The 14,371-nt window shown below is 49.9% G+C and overlaps 1 protein-coding gene across 2 annotated transcripts in view; it reads right to left on the bottom strand.

The window, feature by feature from the left end:
- Positions 1-10,528, bottom strand: part of ABR (ABR activator of RhoGEF and GTPase) — a 119,059-nt gene extending 108,531 nt beyond the window's left edge. Inside the window, exon 1 of one of the 2 annotated variants that reach the window (XM_053367620.1) lies at positions 10,513-10,528. Coding sequence is in view for 1 of the 2 variants with exons in the window: in XM_053367618.1 (XP_053223593.1) it covers positions 7,315-7,894 (580 nt within the window). In the remaining variant the exon portion in view is untranslated. Of the gene's footprint in view, positions 1-7,314; positions 8,075-10,512 lie in introns of those variants that run through there. The other variant, XM_053367618.1, reaches the window with a different exon arrangement.
- Between the last annotated feature and the right edge of the window lie 3,843 nt (positions 10,529-14,371).

The raw sequence follows: 14,371 nt of genomic DNA, 5'->3' as shown, positions 1-14,371 counted from the left end.
GGCTCTTTCGTTTGGGGCTTCCATCTTGTTCCACCTTGTGGCAGGTGGGAGTCCTGTCGCGCCAGTCTTCAACAAAGACCAAGCCGACTGGCTGCTCTGGTATTCCTGGCTGGTGTCCTTGTTTTTTGTTGAAGGGAGCCCTCAGATTTCTCCGTTAACAATGTCCCTCTGGTTTTGAAGAAAAAGCAACCAGGACACATTCCAAGGATGCTCTTTTCAACTGGGAGAAAGCCACTGAGCACTGCAAAGGTAGCCAGCAGGCTGGGTGGTCAAGGGGGCAAGCAGATCTCTGGCAAGGTCAGGATCTTGAGCATCTTTCAGCTGATCTTGCATCCCTTCCAGGTAACAAAGCCTCTCCATGCGCCCCCAAGTGGTGAAACGGAAGTACCGGCGCAGAACCTGCCCCTCGCCTTTCCCTGCATGGGGCTAAAAACCCACCCGGCCCAGTATCCTGTTTCCAACAGAGGACAGGCAGATGCCTCTGCAAAGTCTGCAAGCAGAGGACAAAGACATCAGATCTCGGACACTTCCCGCCCCCATCTGTGGTCTAGCAGGCCTCTCCTCAATTTTGGGTTTGCGCACTAAAAATAAAGAAATCACAAGCCAATTAAAGAAAACCTTGGGGGGGGATAGAGAGCAGTACCAGCTCAGGAAATTGTCAACTGTGGTTTTACTGGCAAGGCAAAAGATCGCCAGCACGATCAGATCACCCGTTTCCTTGCCGACCTTCTGCAGCCGGGGAGATAACAAATTGCCATCTGATCCACCTACAGCCCTCTTTCTCTCTCACGAACGCACAACGTCTGCAGAGCGACTAAAGCCCCAGCTAAAATCCTTGGCCAGCTGAAAGGATGTTTTGCAAATTTCCCCCCAGCCAAGCCAGCACTCTTGACTCTCAGAGCCTTGCAGATTAATCAACTCGAGTGTGTGTTGATTAATCTACTGAACAATCAACTCAAGCATGTGGGTTGATCAATTATCTCTCTACATTATATATATGTATGGGATGGGGAAACTGTTTGCAGCCCAGGGGCCACATTCCCCACTTGGGGAACCTTCAGAGGGCCAGTCCTTAGGCAAGGTCTTAATAGACAGGGGAGCCTAGGGGAAAACATTGCTCACCCCTGCATTATACATAGATTAATATTATTCTTTATGGTATTGATATTGGCCGCTCAGAAGTAGAGTTCCCTGGAGGATACAGACCCATTCGCCAGATGCAGTCTGCATAAGCTTATGTCGTAATAAGAGAGGTTAGTCTTTTAAAGGTGCGACACAGCCCTTTCTTGCAAGAGAGCGACGCATCTGCGCTCAGAGGGAAAACGATAATCCACAAGGTTAACAGCGGGTAAATCACAACAGTGTTATTAAAAACAATTGCAGACTTTTTTTAAAAAATGTTCACACAATCAGTGGTTTTTTAAAAAAACAACAACAACAAAACACCACCAGATCTCAAGAACCTGCAAGAAATAGAAGGAGCCAAGCGGGTTTCCCTGGGGAGGTTTTCCATTGCCAGAAGAGGCACCACCAACAAGGCCCTGTCTGCAGTAACCCTCTGCTCCACTTCATTCAGTTGGTATACATGGGCCAAGACCTCCTCACTCCATCTTAAAGTTTGGGCAGGTAAGCAGGGACACGGTGGCCTCTCAGGTAATCTGGTCTCAAGTGGTTAAGGCCTTTAAACGTTACGCAGCTGCACATGGAGGAGGAATCCCGTTTGATGCAGATCTACACACAGGACTTTGGGGTTCTGACCCAATCAAGCTTCGCTCTCCATTGGACCATTCACTCTCCATTGGCTCTCCTCTTGCATCAAGGACCTGCTGATATCTGCTTGTGCAATGTCAGGTTTTTTTATTTTTTAAGCCTGAGCAATTATATGCAAAATTATACACACACACACACACACACACACTGAATATTATCTGTATAAAAGAGCCAAACTGCAGACTGCATTATATTTTTGCAGCCTAATTTTATAAATACATTATATCTTCCTATATACATAAAATATAATGCTGTCATCAAGCAGCCACACTGGAAGTAACACATTATATGAAGCACCCAACTGTCAAATTTGTTGAATATTGCTTTTCAAGAGTCCCAGCCTTTTAAGGTTCCACTGGGCATTCCCCAGAACATGCATTCAATTACCTTTCTCCCCCCCCCCCCCACGCTAGGGACTAGAACCTTGACTTTCTTCCAAAAACAAAATTAAAACCAAGTTTCTCAGGAGGCGGACGCTGCAGTCCTATAGCTGCAGGTAAATCTCTTAAACTCTTGGAGGCACCTGCAAGATTGACTTCTGCACCAAGAAATTGAAAGAGTTTGCCCATTTCTGCTCTGTAATGGCAAAATGCTGAAAGAAACACTCTCTTTGGCTCTCAAAGCTTTACCTAAAGATCAGTAGAGCTGTAAAGAACCAGCTGATAAAACTACAAAGTTAAAAATAAAGAAACCTGAAAACAGCTAATGAAGTTTCAGAATTGGTCAGCAAATGCAACCATCTTGATCAGGGCTGGGGGACCCTCCAGGCATTGCTGTCATATAATATTTTATTTATCGCCATTATATCCCACCTTTTCCTCCAAAGGAGCTCAAGGTGACGTACGTGCTTTCCTCCCTTCTCTCCCATTAATCCTCACAACCTTGCGAGGTAGGTAAGGCTGAGAGAAGACAGCGACTGGCCCAAGGTCACCCCCAGTCAGCTTCATAGCCAAGAGGGGGAGATTTGAACCCAGGTCTCCCAGGTTCTAGTCCGGCGCTCTAACCACACTGGCTCTCCATTGGTGCCACTGCTGGGAGCTGTAGTCTAAAGCATCTGGAGGAAGCCAGGTTAGTGACGGCTGGTCTAAAAGGATGCCAAACACAGTGGAAACCTAAGCAGAGCTTGGCTCTGAAGTGCCGCAGGACGCAAACCTGCCAAGAGGGCTTTTAGCTAATTAAAGAAAGGAAGAAAAAAGAGGGTGTCACGTGGCAGCATCACTATATAGGACACAGGTCAACAGCCTTGGAGGAAATCTCCCTCGCAAAAGACACAGCTGTACCACCATCAATTTGGCAACGCGGACCGTGACCTTTGGACAAGCATCTTGTCTCAGAAAGAGCTGTCACAGGCAGTTCTCCCCACGAAGGCCAGATTCAGCTCAAATGCACCCAAGTTCCTCCAGGATAATACAAAATATGAAAGCTGCAACTTCCTGGTTAGGAAAGGAACTAGGTGGGTTGGGCAACACGCTCCCCTCTCTCTCTCTCTCTCACACACACACACACAAAAAAACAAGTGGGGAGGGAATTGGCCCAGCTGCACGAGAGAATCTCAGCTTTCCTTAAAAAAAGCTGAGCTACATTTATGTATCCGACAACAGCCACACGGATGCTACTAGCCCAGAGATGGAAAGAATAGAGTCCCTAACCTAGACAGCATCTTAAAAAGCAGAGACATCACAAAGGTCCGTATAGTTAAAGCCATGGTTTTCCCAGTAGTGATGTATGGAAGTGAGAGCTGGACCATAAAGAAGGCTGATCGCCGAAGAATTGATGCCTTGGATTCTGGTGCTGGAGGAGACTCTTGAGAGTCCCATGGACTGCAAGAAGATCAAACCTCTCCATTCTGAAGGAAATCAGCCCTGAGTGCTCACTGGAAGGACAGATCCTGAAGCTGAGGCTCCAATACTTTGGCCACCTCATGAGAAGAGAAGACTCCCTGGAAAAGACCCTGATGTTGGGAAAGATGGAGGGCACAAGGAGGAGACGACAGAGGACGAGATGGTGGGACAGTGTTCTCGAAGCTACCAGCATGAGTTTGACCAAACTGCGGGAGGCAGTGGAAGACAGGAGTGCCTGGCGTGCTCTGGTCCAGGGGGTCACGAAGTGTCAGACACAACTAAACGACGACAACAACCAGAGAGAAATGGCAAACTAAGCTGATGGACTATGCCAAAAATGGCAAAGCTGACTGGAAAACTCAGAAAACAAGAGGAGAAAAACTTTTTGAAAGAATGGGGGAAATTTTATAATCTATTTAGCAGACCGCTGTAAGCAGATGGAAACATTAGCAGGATTCTAATTTTACTTGTAACGTAACAAATGCTATGGATAATATGGATGGATACAAAATATAGATTATATGCAGTTTTAAATGTTGATCATAGGACCCATGGAGCAGATGTCTGGCAATTCAGAGAAATCTCTGTATACGGATATGTATTTGGTATTGTTATAAATTTATATTTGTAAGATCAAATAAAAACGATTTCAAAAAAAAAAATTGAGCTAAGCTGCTAGTCCCTGTGGTTTCAAAGTTGAAGCTGAAACTAGTGAGGCCCCAAGGAAAAACGCTTCTGACAGTGGGATGGACTGCCTTGGAAAGTGGGGGCCAAACTTGATGATCCTACGATTCTATGATCCGGCTGCTCTAGACAGTCCCAGGTGTGCACAGGTGCACACACACACACACAAACACACACAAACAAGCAACAACCCCACGGGAGGAACCCAGCTGAAAATGCATTCCTGACCCATTTGGCTCAAGACTGCCTACTCTGTCCGGCAGCGACTCACCACCCATCCAAAGTGGCCCACGCAGGTGGGCGAAATAAGGATTCGGCCTGGTGCAATTCCACCTCCCTGCCACTGCCAACGTTCAAAATGAACCAGGCGTATTTTGCACCTGGCAATCGGCCGCTGGCAACCGAGTGAAGACGCCTGGGTGCCAGAATGGCGCCTGGCAGCTCTACCATCTGGGGATCTTGGTGCCTAGCTTATAGACCTGAATTTCTAACGGTGGGCCTCCAATGAGAATCCCACAAGCAGAACGTGAAGGCAGCAGGAACTCTCCTCACTTGCAGTTTCCCAGAACTGGCATTCAGAGGCATTGACTGCCTCCAGCAGAGAATGGAGAACAGAGCCATTGGGCCTTGTGGCCAGCAACAGCCTTAACCTCCATGACTTTCCTTAACCCGCTTTCAAAGCTGCTGATTTGGGCAACCTGTCGCTCTCTCTGGTGGGAGCCAACAGCGTAGCTGTGCTGTGTGACAAAGTCCTTCCTCTTGACTTTGCAGAATCTCCGACCTCTCAGCTTCATCAGATGACTCCCAAGTTGCATAAAAATTGAATCGCCTCCCACCTGGTCCTTGTTAATGGGACCTTCTTCTTGCAAAGGTCTTCTGCTGAGCTGCAGTTCTTCCCCTCTCCCCTTACCATCAGGTCAGATTCTCTGCCCACCCAGGCCAGTGTTGCCTGCTCTGAACGGCAGCGAGTCTTCAAGATCCCCTGCCGAGGCCCTTCCCACCTCTTGCCGTCTGAGCTGCTTACATTTCAAGCACACATTCCCCCCCCCCAAAGAATTCCGGGAACTGTAGTTCACCCCTACAGAGAACTACAGTTCCTGTCACCTTTAAACTGCAGTTCCCAAGATTCTTCAAAGGAGGAGGAAAATACGCTTTAAATGTATGGTGTGTAGGCAGCCTTGGGGTTTGGGGGGTTGCACCTGGGACCTTCTGCATGCCAAGCAGCTGTCCTGCCACTGAGCTGTGGCCTGATGGGATTTGGAGTCCGGCACCCCTTGTCTTGTGCCATGACATTCATTACTTCTGCACCAAGAGACTGAATCTCGTCTTAATGTTTAATTTCCCTCTAATCCCAACCCTCCCTGTAACCGCAGATGTTTTGGGGAAGGTGTGGCCACTCAGACATTAGTACAGGGCCCTCTGTACATGCTCAGGGGCACCTTGGGTTCCCATTACTGTCAAGACAACTCTATATTGAGTGTTAGCGCTGAAAACTGGCTTGGACACCCCAGGACGTTTCCAGCAGGGATGAATCCCGTAACCCCCTCAAAGCGATGTGTGCGTAGCTGAGAGAGGATTTGCCTCCAGGGGCCAAATTAAAACCCGGCAATAACATGCTCTTCCTGAAAGTCCTGGACCTATTAAGCTCTTTTGACAGCGGCATCAATTCTGCTCTCTCTGAGGTGCTGCCTCGGTCTTCCCTGGAGAGGCTTTGCGGCTGGCAGAACGAAAACAAACCCAAGTCTTGCTTTAAGCAATGGGCTCGCTTCCAGGTCTGATTATTGAGGCTGAGCCGGGGATCTGCGATGCTGGGTTGTGGGGAGGTTTGTGCCCAAAAAACTGTTGTTGTTATTATTAACAACAACAACAATAATAATTTATTTATAAAAACTGTTTGCCTGCTGCTTTGTCATAAAAAAATACATCAAAGTGGTTTGCAACTATAAAGGCATAAAACCATAAAATGTAACCATAAAGAAGTTTAAAGAGGGCATCCATTAGCCTTTGTCGAAGGATGTATTATTAATTTCCTGCAGAGGCACTTAATTTGTTGTTGTTATTTATTTATCAAGGGATGTTGATTCTCCAGCAAGTTAAGGTAGCAGTGTTAGAAACTCAGATATATAAGCTAGGGGCAAATGGCTCCTTAAACCAAAGTTACAGTCGCCAAAACGGAATATCAGATGAAGGACTGACTGTGACTGATGCTTAGTTAAACATCTGGTTAGTTTATATGACAACCTTGAGTTAGATTTAGAGAACTTAAAGAAGAGAAGTCACTAGATCCAGGGACAGTCCACATATATATTGGCTTATTGCTACCTCTTTTTCTTAATGGTGACCATTCATAACGTAGGAATATTCTTCACAGCTGTGAGCAGGGCACTTGGGGTGGGGTCAGTGAAGACAAACTACAACAATTAACTATAACGTCTTCACTGCTCCTGCTCAGGCTGCACAGAAAAAGCACTTTGGTTCCTGAAATTCATTCAGATATAATGTAAGCATGAGAATTCTACAGGATGTGGTCTTAGTGTGCGAAAACAGCCCAGATCCAATGGCAGGAACTTCCAGATGGAGATTGTTAGACACCATCCCGCCGCCTGGGCATCCTCACTTTGATAGCCTGGTACAAAATGCGCCTGGCGCCAGACGCCCCCAATGGGCAAGCAGGACTTGAGCACAAGAGCAACACTCTCCCCTCCTGCGGTTTCCAGCCACTGGCATTCAGAAGCATGGCTGCCTCCAGCAGAGCCATTCTGGCCAGAAGCCAGACAGCCTTTTCCTCCACGAGTGCCAGATAGCCCAAAGATGTAGCTCAGCACAAGGCAGTTAAGTCCCAAAGCTGCGGTCATATCCCAGGAATGACTCTGTTATGATAAAACGGGACATAGCCAAGTCATTTCAATGGAGCCTCCCTGGCCAGACGCAGTCTACCACAGTCTCTCTGGAAAGTGGGAGAGAGACTGAGAGTGGGGTGGGGCGTGCCAGGACCCCTTCTCCTCGCCCGGAGACCTACCTACGGACGAAGCATCCTCGTGGTCGGAGCTGGTGCAGCTCCAGTCGCTGTTTCCTCCTCCTCCTCCTCCCGCTCTTTCGGGGTCGCAGCTGCAGCCGGGAGACTCGCTTTCCTGGACCAGGCGCAGGTGGCGCTCGGGGGAGCCGCAGCCGTCGGGGAGCTCCCGAATTGGGGGGCGTTTCCAGAGGCGAGGGGGCGGCGGCGGAGGCAAGCGGCGGGCCAACGGGGGCTCCCCCGGCGCCGAGTCGTGCGCCCTAGGCGCGCCGGGGCTGGAAAGACCCTTCGGCGTCTCCTTGTGCGCCCCGGGCGCGCAGGGGCTGGACGGGGCGGGCGGCTCTCCTCCGCCTCCTTCCCCTCCCCGCCGCTGCAGCGCCGCCTCCAAGTAGACCACTTTGAACTTCTCCTCCTCCAGGGCCCGCTGGAGCCGCTGCAGCGTCCGCCGGCACCGACCCAGCTCCTCCTCCATGGAAGCCACCGAGTGCAGGCGCAGCGCCGGCGCCGCCTCGCCGGGGAACTCGAGGCGCCAGTGGCGCTCGAACTCCGCCGCCGCTTCTTCCCCTTCTCCCTCCGGGTCCCCCATGGCTGGGCGCCGGGGCCGGATCGGGGCCTCCCGGGGCGGAGGGTCCCTTGGCGAGGATGGAGAGCCCCGTCCCCCGCTCCTTTGCGCGGAAGGTCTTCGCCCGTCCGCCTCCCCCGGAGCACAAATAAATTCAAACTTTCCCCAAAGTTTCCTCCTCCTCCTCCTCTCGCTTCGGGAGCTTCTTCCGCTCTCGGCGCCCTGGGCCAGCCCAATCTCCGCCCGGAGGGATCCGCCCAGCAGGCGGGGCTGCAAAGGCCGTCCCAGGCTGCTGTCCCAGGCCCTGGTGCGCGCGCTCCTTCTGCGTGCAAGAAGACTCGCAGGACCCCTAATGCGCGGTGCACGCGCTTGCTGGAGAGCAAGAGTGTCTGGGACCCCCCCCCCCCAAAATCCAAACGTGGAAAAAGGGTCTGAATCGTTTCCTCATATTTCTAGAGAAATGTGTGTCTGGTTGCCTTACAGCAGTGGTGGTCAAACTTGGCCCTCCAGCTGGTTTGGGACTACAACTCCCAGCATCCCTGACCACTGGTCCTGTTAGGGCCGATGGGAGTTGTAGTCCTAAAAAGAGCTGGAGGGCCAAGTTTGGCCACCACTGCCTTACAGGGGTTCCAAAACTCGGGTCTCCAGCTGTTGTTGGATCACAACTCCCATCATACCTAGCTAACAGGACCAGCGGTCAGGGATGATGGGAACTGTAGTCCGAAAACTGCTGGAGACCCAAGTTTGGGAAACCCTGCTTTCCGAAGAGAGCTTGGCGGCTGCTCTATCAGGCCCAAGGGGGCCCATCTCATCCAGCTTCCGGCTTTCACGGCGGCCAATCAGGTGCCACCTTTGGCTACCTGCTTCCACCACCTCTGATCGCCACTGCAGTCAAGTGGAGTGTGAGGCAGTGAGATACACACGGATGCAAGAAGAACCTGGCTGCTAGATCAGGCCCAAGGGCCGGCATTCTGTTCTCTCAGTGGCCAAATGCTCCAAAGAACCTGGAAACCTAGATAGACTGCCTCTGGGTCTGGAGGTTCCATAAGAAGCCCATCTGCCCCCCCCCCCAGCACCCTGTTCGCACATGGGCCAAACAGATGCCACAGTGGAAAGCCCACAAGCAGGACTTTACTGCAACAGCAACTCTCGCCCCTCTTGTGATTTGCAGCAACCAACAGTGGAGGGAGAATATAGCCATTGTGGCTAGAAGCTACTGATAGCCACTCACTTGAATGTCTTTAAAAGATTAGGCTAATTCATGGAGGATAATAAGACTATCATTGCCTCATGTGGCCATGAGTTCCGCAGTTTAACTCTGCGCCTTGCGAAGGACTTTCTTTTGCCTGTCCTGACTCTTCCAACATTCAGCTTCATCTGCTTTTATTTTAAACCTCTCTAAAGATCTCCATTTCTTTGTTCCAAATAAGTAGCTGAAGGGTGCTTTCAAAAGGGTGCATCTCAAGCAGGCACATTTTTGGGCGCCATCACTGTTGCAAAAAAACATGTAATCAGAAAGCTCTGAATAAACAAACAAAAACTGCTGCCAATGTCCCATTTGCAAAATCTGAACAATTGTTTACAACCTTAACACACACACACACACACACAGTTTGGAAGCACTCTGATTAGAACCCAGTTCCTACTATCCATTCTGACTGTCACATAAAATGCACAAACTCAAGAGATATAAACTGGGAGGCAGTGTGGAGTAGTGGTTAGCGTGTCAGACTAGGACCCGAGGGAGACCAGGGTTCGAATTCCCGCTTGGCTAGGAAGCTCACGGGGTGACCTAGAAGGCCAGACACTGACCTAACCTACCTCGCAGGGTTGCTGTGGGGATTAAATGACGAGGGGGAGGAGAACCTTGAGTGGAGAAAAAGGTGGAAGTATAAAGGCAATAAACAAAGAAACAAACAAATAAGACCAGACACTCAGCTTCTTAGCTATTCTGAACAAAATGTGCTTGAACTCCCTTTCTTTTTGCCTGCTCAGAATCACCCCCCTTCCCTACGCCTCTCCCTCCTCCCGACCAAATTTGAACTGTGGGCCAGGGGTGGGCGGGCCACTAAAGTGAGATGAGCGCCGCAACCCCAGAGTCGGCCACGACTGGACCTAATGGTCAGGGGTCCCTTTACCTTTAATAACAACAGCCCGATGACAACAACTCATGTTAATCCACCAAGCAATCGGCTGATCAGTGCCTGACAGGCAGTGCGGCGTAGTGGTTAGAGTGCTGCGCTACGAGGAGCCAGGAGACCAGGGTTCAACTCCCCCACTCGGGGTGACCTTGGACCAGTCGCTGCCTTTCTCAGACTGACCTACCTCACAGGGTCGTTGTTGTGGGAATTAGGCTTGAGGCAGGGAGAACCATGTACACCCCCTTGAACTTACTGGAGGAGCCTGTGAGATATAGAGGCAATTAATAAATAAATAAGTCATTCCCAATGAAGTCCCAACGATTAAAAAGCATATGCAAGAACACCTGTCACATGACAGCAAAATAAATCCGGACATCTCCAAAGCAAAATTCTGACCCCCGGTTAACCTCGGTTTTTTTCTAGTAACTGAGGTTGGGGGGCTGGCTGGTGTGTCCCCCCCCGGCTGTGACACCCTGCTGGACAGCACCCCTACATCTCCACCTGAGCTCCTGACCCGGCCACCTCCGGTCTTCTCCATCGCCTGCCATCGCTGTCTTCCACGGCAAAGACGCTTACGGGACAGTCTGCCTCTTGATCCGCAGCCCAGGACAGACCCACACCGACACCCCACACGGTTTGGGGGTCTCGCTCTCGCCTCCCGAGTTCACCAGCCTGGAAACCAGAAGACGGGGGTCCTCTGCCGAGTTCTTCCAAGGGAGCCTCTCTCCTCACCGCCTTCCACAGCCCTCCATCCTCGGACTTCTGAAAAAGCCCCCCTCGCTCGCTGGAAGAAGGTCAGGCTTGCTTTGATAGAAGCAAATCAGCCGGTTGCTTTTCATTCATTCGAGAAATGGACCCGAGGCTCGCAACAAGCGGCCGGCGGTCGGTTGGGAAGCGGCACCGGTGCGCACATCCGCAGGGGCGCACGGAGACCTTTCCTCTCCCCGGTTCCCCCCTCCCTCCGCTGGATCAAATGAAATGGATTGGATGCAACCAGCTGGCTTGAGGGAGGGGAGGGAGGTCTGCGCCATAAACAAGCCTTCAGTGACACTGGCTAAGTGTTTTCCTGGATCTCCTCCCAGTGCTGATGGAGCAAGATTTTTTCCCTCTTTTCTTTTTAACTCTGCCACATGCATTAGAGCCAGCTTGCTCCCTGGGGGATCTGCTGAGCCCCCGCTGGACGTGCGCCACGGATGTGTCTCCAAAAGCGGCTCAGCCTGAGCAGCAAGCAGCCGAAGTGCTTTGTTGTTGTTGAGTCGTTTAGTCGTGTCCGACTCTTCGTGACCCCCTGGACCAGAGCACGCCAGGCACTCCTGTCTTCCGCTGCCTCCCGCAGTTTGGTCAAACTCATGCTGGTCGCTTCGAGAACACTGTCCCACCATCTCGTCCTCTGTCGTCCCCTTCTCCTTGTGCCCTCCATCTTTCCCAACATCAGGGTCTTTCCCAGGGAGTCTTCTCTTCTCATGAGGTGGCCAAAGTCTTGGAGCCTCAGCTTCAGGATCTGTCCTTCCAGCGAGCACTCAGGGCTGATTTCCTTCAGAATGGATAGGTTTGATCTTCTTGCAGTCCATGGGACTCTCAAGAGTCTCCTCCAGCACCAGAATTCAAAAGCATCCATTCTTCGGCGATCAGCCTTCTTTATGGTCCAGCTCTCACTTCCATACATCACGACTGGGAAAACCAGAGTTTTTACTATACGGACCTTTGTTGGCAAGGTGATGTCTCTGCTTTTTAAGATGCTGTCTAGGTTTGTCATTGCTCCAAAGTGCTTAGTAAAATAATAATAGCATGTGTATGAGTGTGTGTGAGAGAGGAGGGCCAGGGTGGCATAATGGTTAGAGTGTTGGACTAGGACCTGGGAAAGACCAGGGTTCGAATCCTCGCTCAGCCATGAGGTTTGCGGGGCAACCTTGGGGGCCAGTCACTGCTTCTGTCAGCCTAACCTACCTCACAGGGTTGTTGTGAAGATGAAGGTGGGAAGGAGAGCCAAAGTACTCTGCCTTGGGCTCCTTGGATGTAAAGGCGGCATATACATACTCATTGACATCCATCTGTCTCTGGAGACAATGGCAGAGTGTGCTTTGGGGGTGAAGACAAACTCAGAAGCTTTCAGCACCTGCTGTGGCTGTAGAGACCGATACAGAAGAGACATGCTTTGTTGCAGCCAGGGCAGAGGAAGGCGTCCAGTTGTGCTGCTGCAGATGTACTATGCCGTTTCTTCTCTCTGTGCTCCTCCCAGAGGACATTCCTCCTCTGCTCACTGCCATGGATGCAGAGCTTGACTGCCTTTCTCCAGGCACTGCGGTCACCTGCAAGTTGCCTACAGGTAAGACAAGTCGGGAGATGATCACAACAGCTCAGTCGCCAGAGCATGAGACTCCTAATCTCAGGGTCATGGATTCAAGTCCCACGTTGGGCAAAAGATGCTGGGATACTGCCGGGGAGACAGGGGCATCAGGCAGGCCCCCAGCTGGCTCCAGCCACTGGCCGGCAGCCGATCACCGGTCTCCCTTGGAACAGCATCAATCAGCGACACGAGCCTCAGTTACGTTTAGAAACCCCTGCACGCTCTATCAACAGAGGGTGTAAATCATCTCACGGCAGAAGAGGCGGACAGAGCCATGTGTAAGCAGTATTTTACAGCAGTTTATTCAGCAGCAGGAACAAAGAAAAAAACATGTCTGCTTCCCTTTGTGTCCAGCAAAACAGCAATGCAAAAGCTACATACAAACGGAAGTTCCCAGCAGATCTGTGCTGGAAGTAAACAGGCATGTGACACACAACAGTCATGCCTGTACCCTTTTAAGGTGGAACGGAACTATATCCTAACAAAAGATTCCTGAATTGCAGCAGGTTGCACTAGATGACCCAACTCTACAATTCAATGATTCTATGATTTGGGGGCAGCTGGCAGAGAGCAATACTGAGCTAGGACAGAGATCTGACCCATTATAAGGCATCTTCCTACATTCCTCTTTAAATCAGCCTTTTTTACGGAAGTATGAGGACTAGGATCTTGTTTTATTTTTATTTTATTTTTTAGGGGAAAGGTCATAGCTCAGCGACAGTGCATCTGCAGGAAGAACCCGCAAACTTCAGGTCGTGGAATTTGGTGTGAGGCAGCGAGACCACAGTTTCTGTTGCCTCGCCTCCTACACCAGCCTCCTGCCACATCAGCCGTTTGAATCTTTTCACCCCCACCGCACCTGGGCCTTCTTGTGATGCCCTTTCAGCCCCCAAGATCCTGTGGGCAGCAAAAGTCCGGGACACCCCCTACCCCCCAGTGTGGACACAAAGGCCGTCATTTTGCAGAGGAGCAACTTAAGCCTGCCTTTGGCCAGCTGCAAAACCATTCATTTTTGTTGTTATTCTTGTTCTAGAAGGAACTGCTTCCTTCCCCCACATGCGCCCACTTGACAGCTCCCATCAGTGGAACTGGCACTGCTACAGGGGCCCCATGATACCTATTTTGCAATTCAAGGAACTCAGCTTTTTTACACTTCAGAACTCCCCACCTGTTGACATCACTGCACGCTTTTCGGCAGCTGCTGAAAGCATTTTTGTGAAGGCAAGCTCACCTAGATGTTCTGAAAGCTGATGCAGGTTTTAATCTGTTTCTTGGTTATTGCTATTTTAACTTTTAAAGAGTTTTAAATTATTGTCGTTAGTCCAGAGGTAGCATTATTATCAATTTACAATGGTGTGGAAGGTTCACAGCCTATGAAGGACTTGCTCACAAATTTATTAACAGCTGCACGAATTATTATAGCTAGGAAGTGGAAGGAGCAAGCAGAATATAAAATGGAAGAATGGTACAAAGAGGTGTGGGATATAGCTATTAATGATAAATTAGCGTGTGCCATTAAGGAAAGATGGGGAATATGCAGGAGAAATGATTTTGAGGAGATATGGACGGTGTTTGTATAATTTGTACTGTTAAAATGAAAAGGGGTCAAACCGTCGCAAGAGGTGTTGAAATTTAGGGAAGTTGGATATTTACAATGGAATGGTCTCGGTGGTGGGGCGCACATTTTTATTCTTACTTATTTATGATTATTACTTTGTCAAAAAAATAAAGAAAAATAAAATTTCAAAATAAGAAGGGGGGAAATTGTCGTTAATTTTTCTTAGTGATTTTTTTTTTTTGGTAAACCATTTTGAGATAGTTTATAAATACAGTGTGTGTGTATGTGTATGTGTGTACACACACATACACACACAAACACACACACTATATATTACAATCAAGCAGTGTATACATCTTAGGAAATGAAATGAAATGAAATAAATAAATGCAGCTTGCTAGGCTGCCTTATTTCCTCTAACAGCAAAGACCGCTGGTTGGGGGCCAGCAGAATTG

This window comes from Podarcis raffonei, chromosome 15 (assembly GCF_027172205.1).
Source record: "Podarcis raffonei isolate rPodRaf1 chromosome 15, rPodRaf1.pri, whole genome shotgun sequence".
NCBI lineage: Eukaryota > Metazoa > Chordata > Lepidosauria > Squamata > Lacertidae > Podarcis > Podarcis raffonei.
This window is presented reverse-complemented; position numbering and strand designations above follow the sequence as displayed.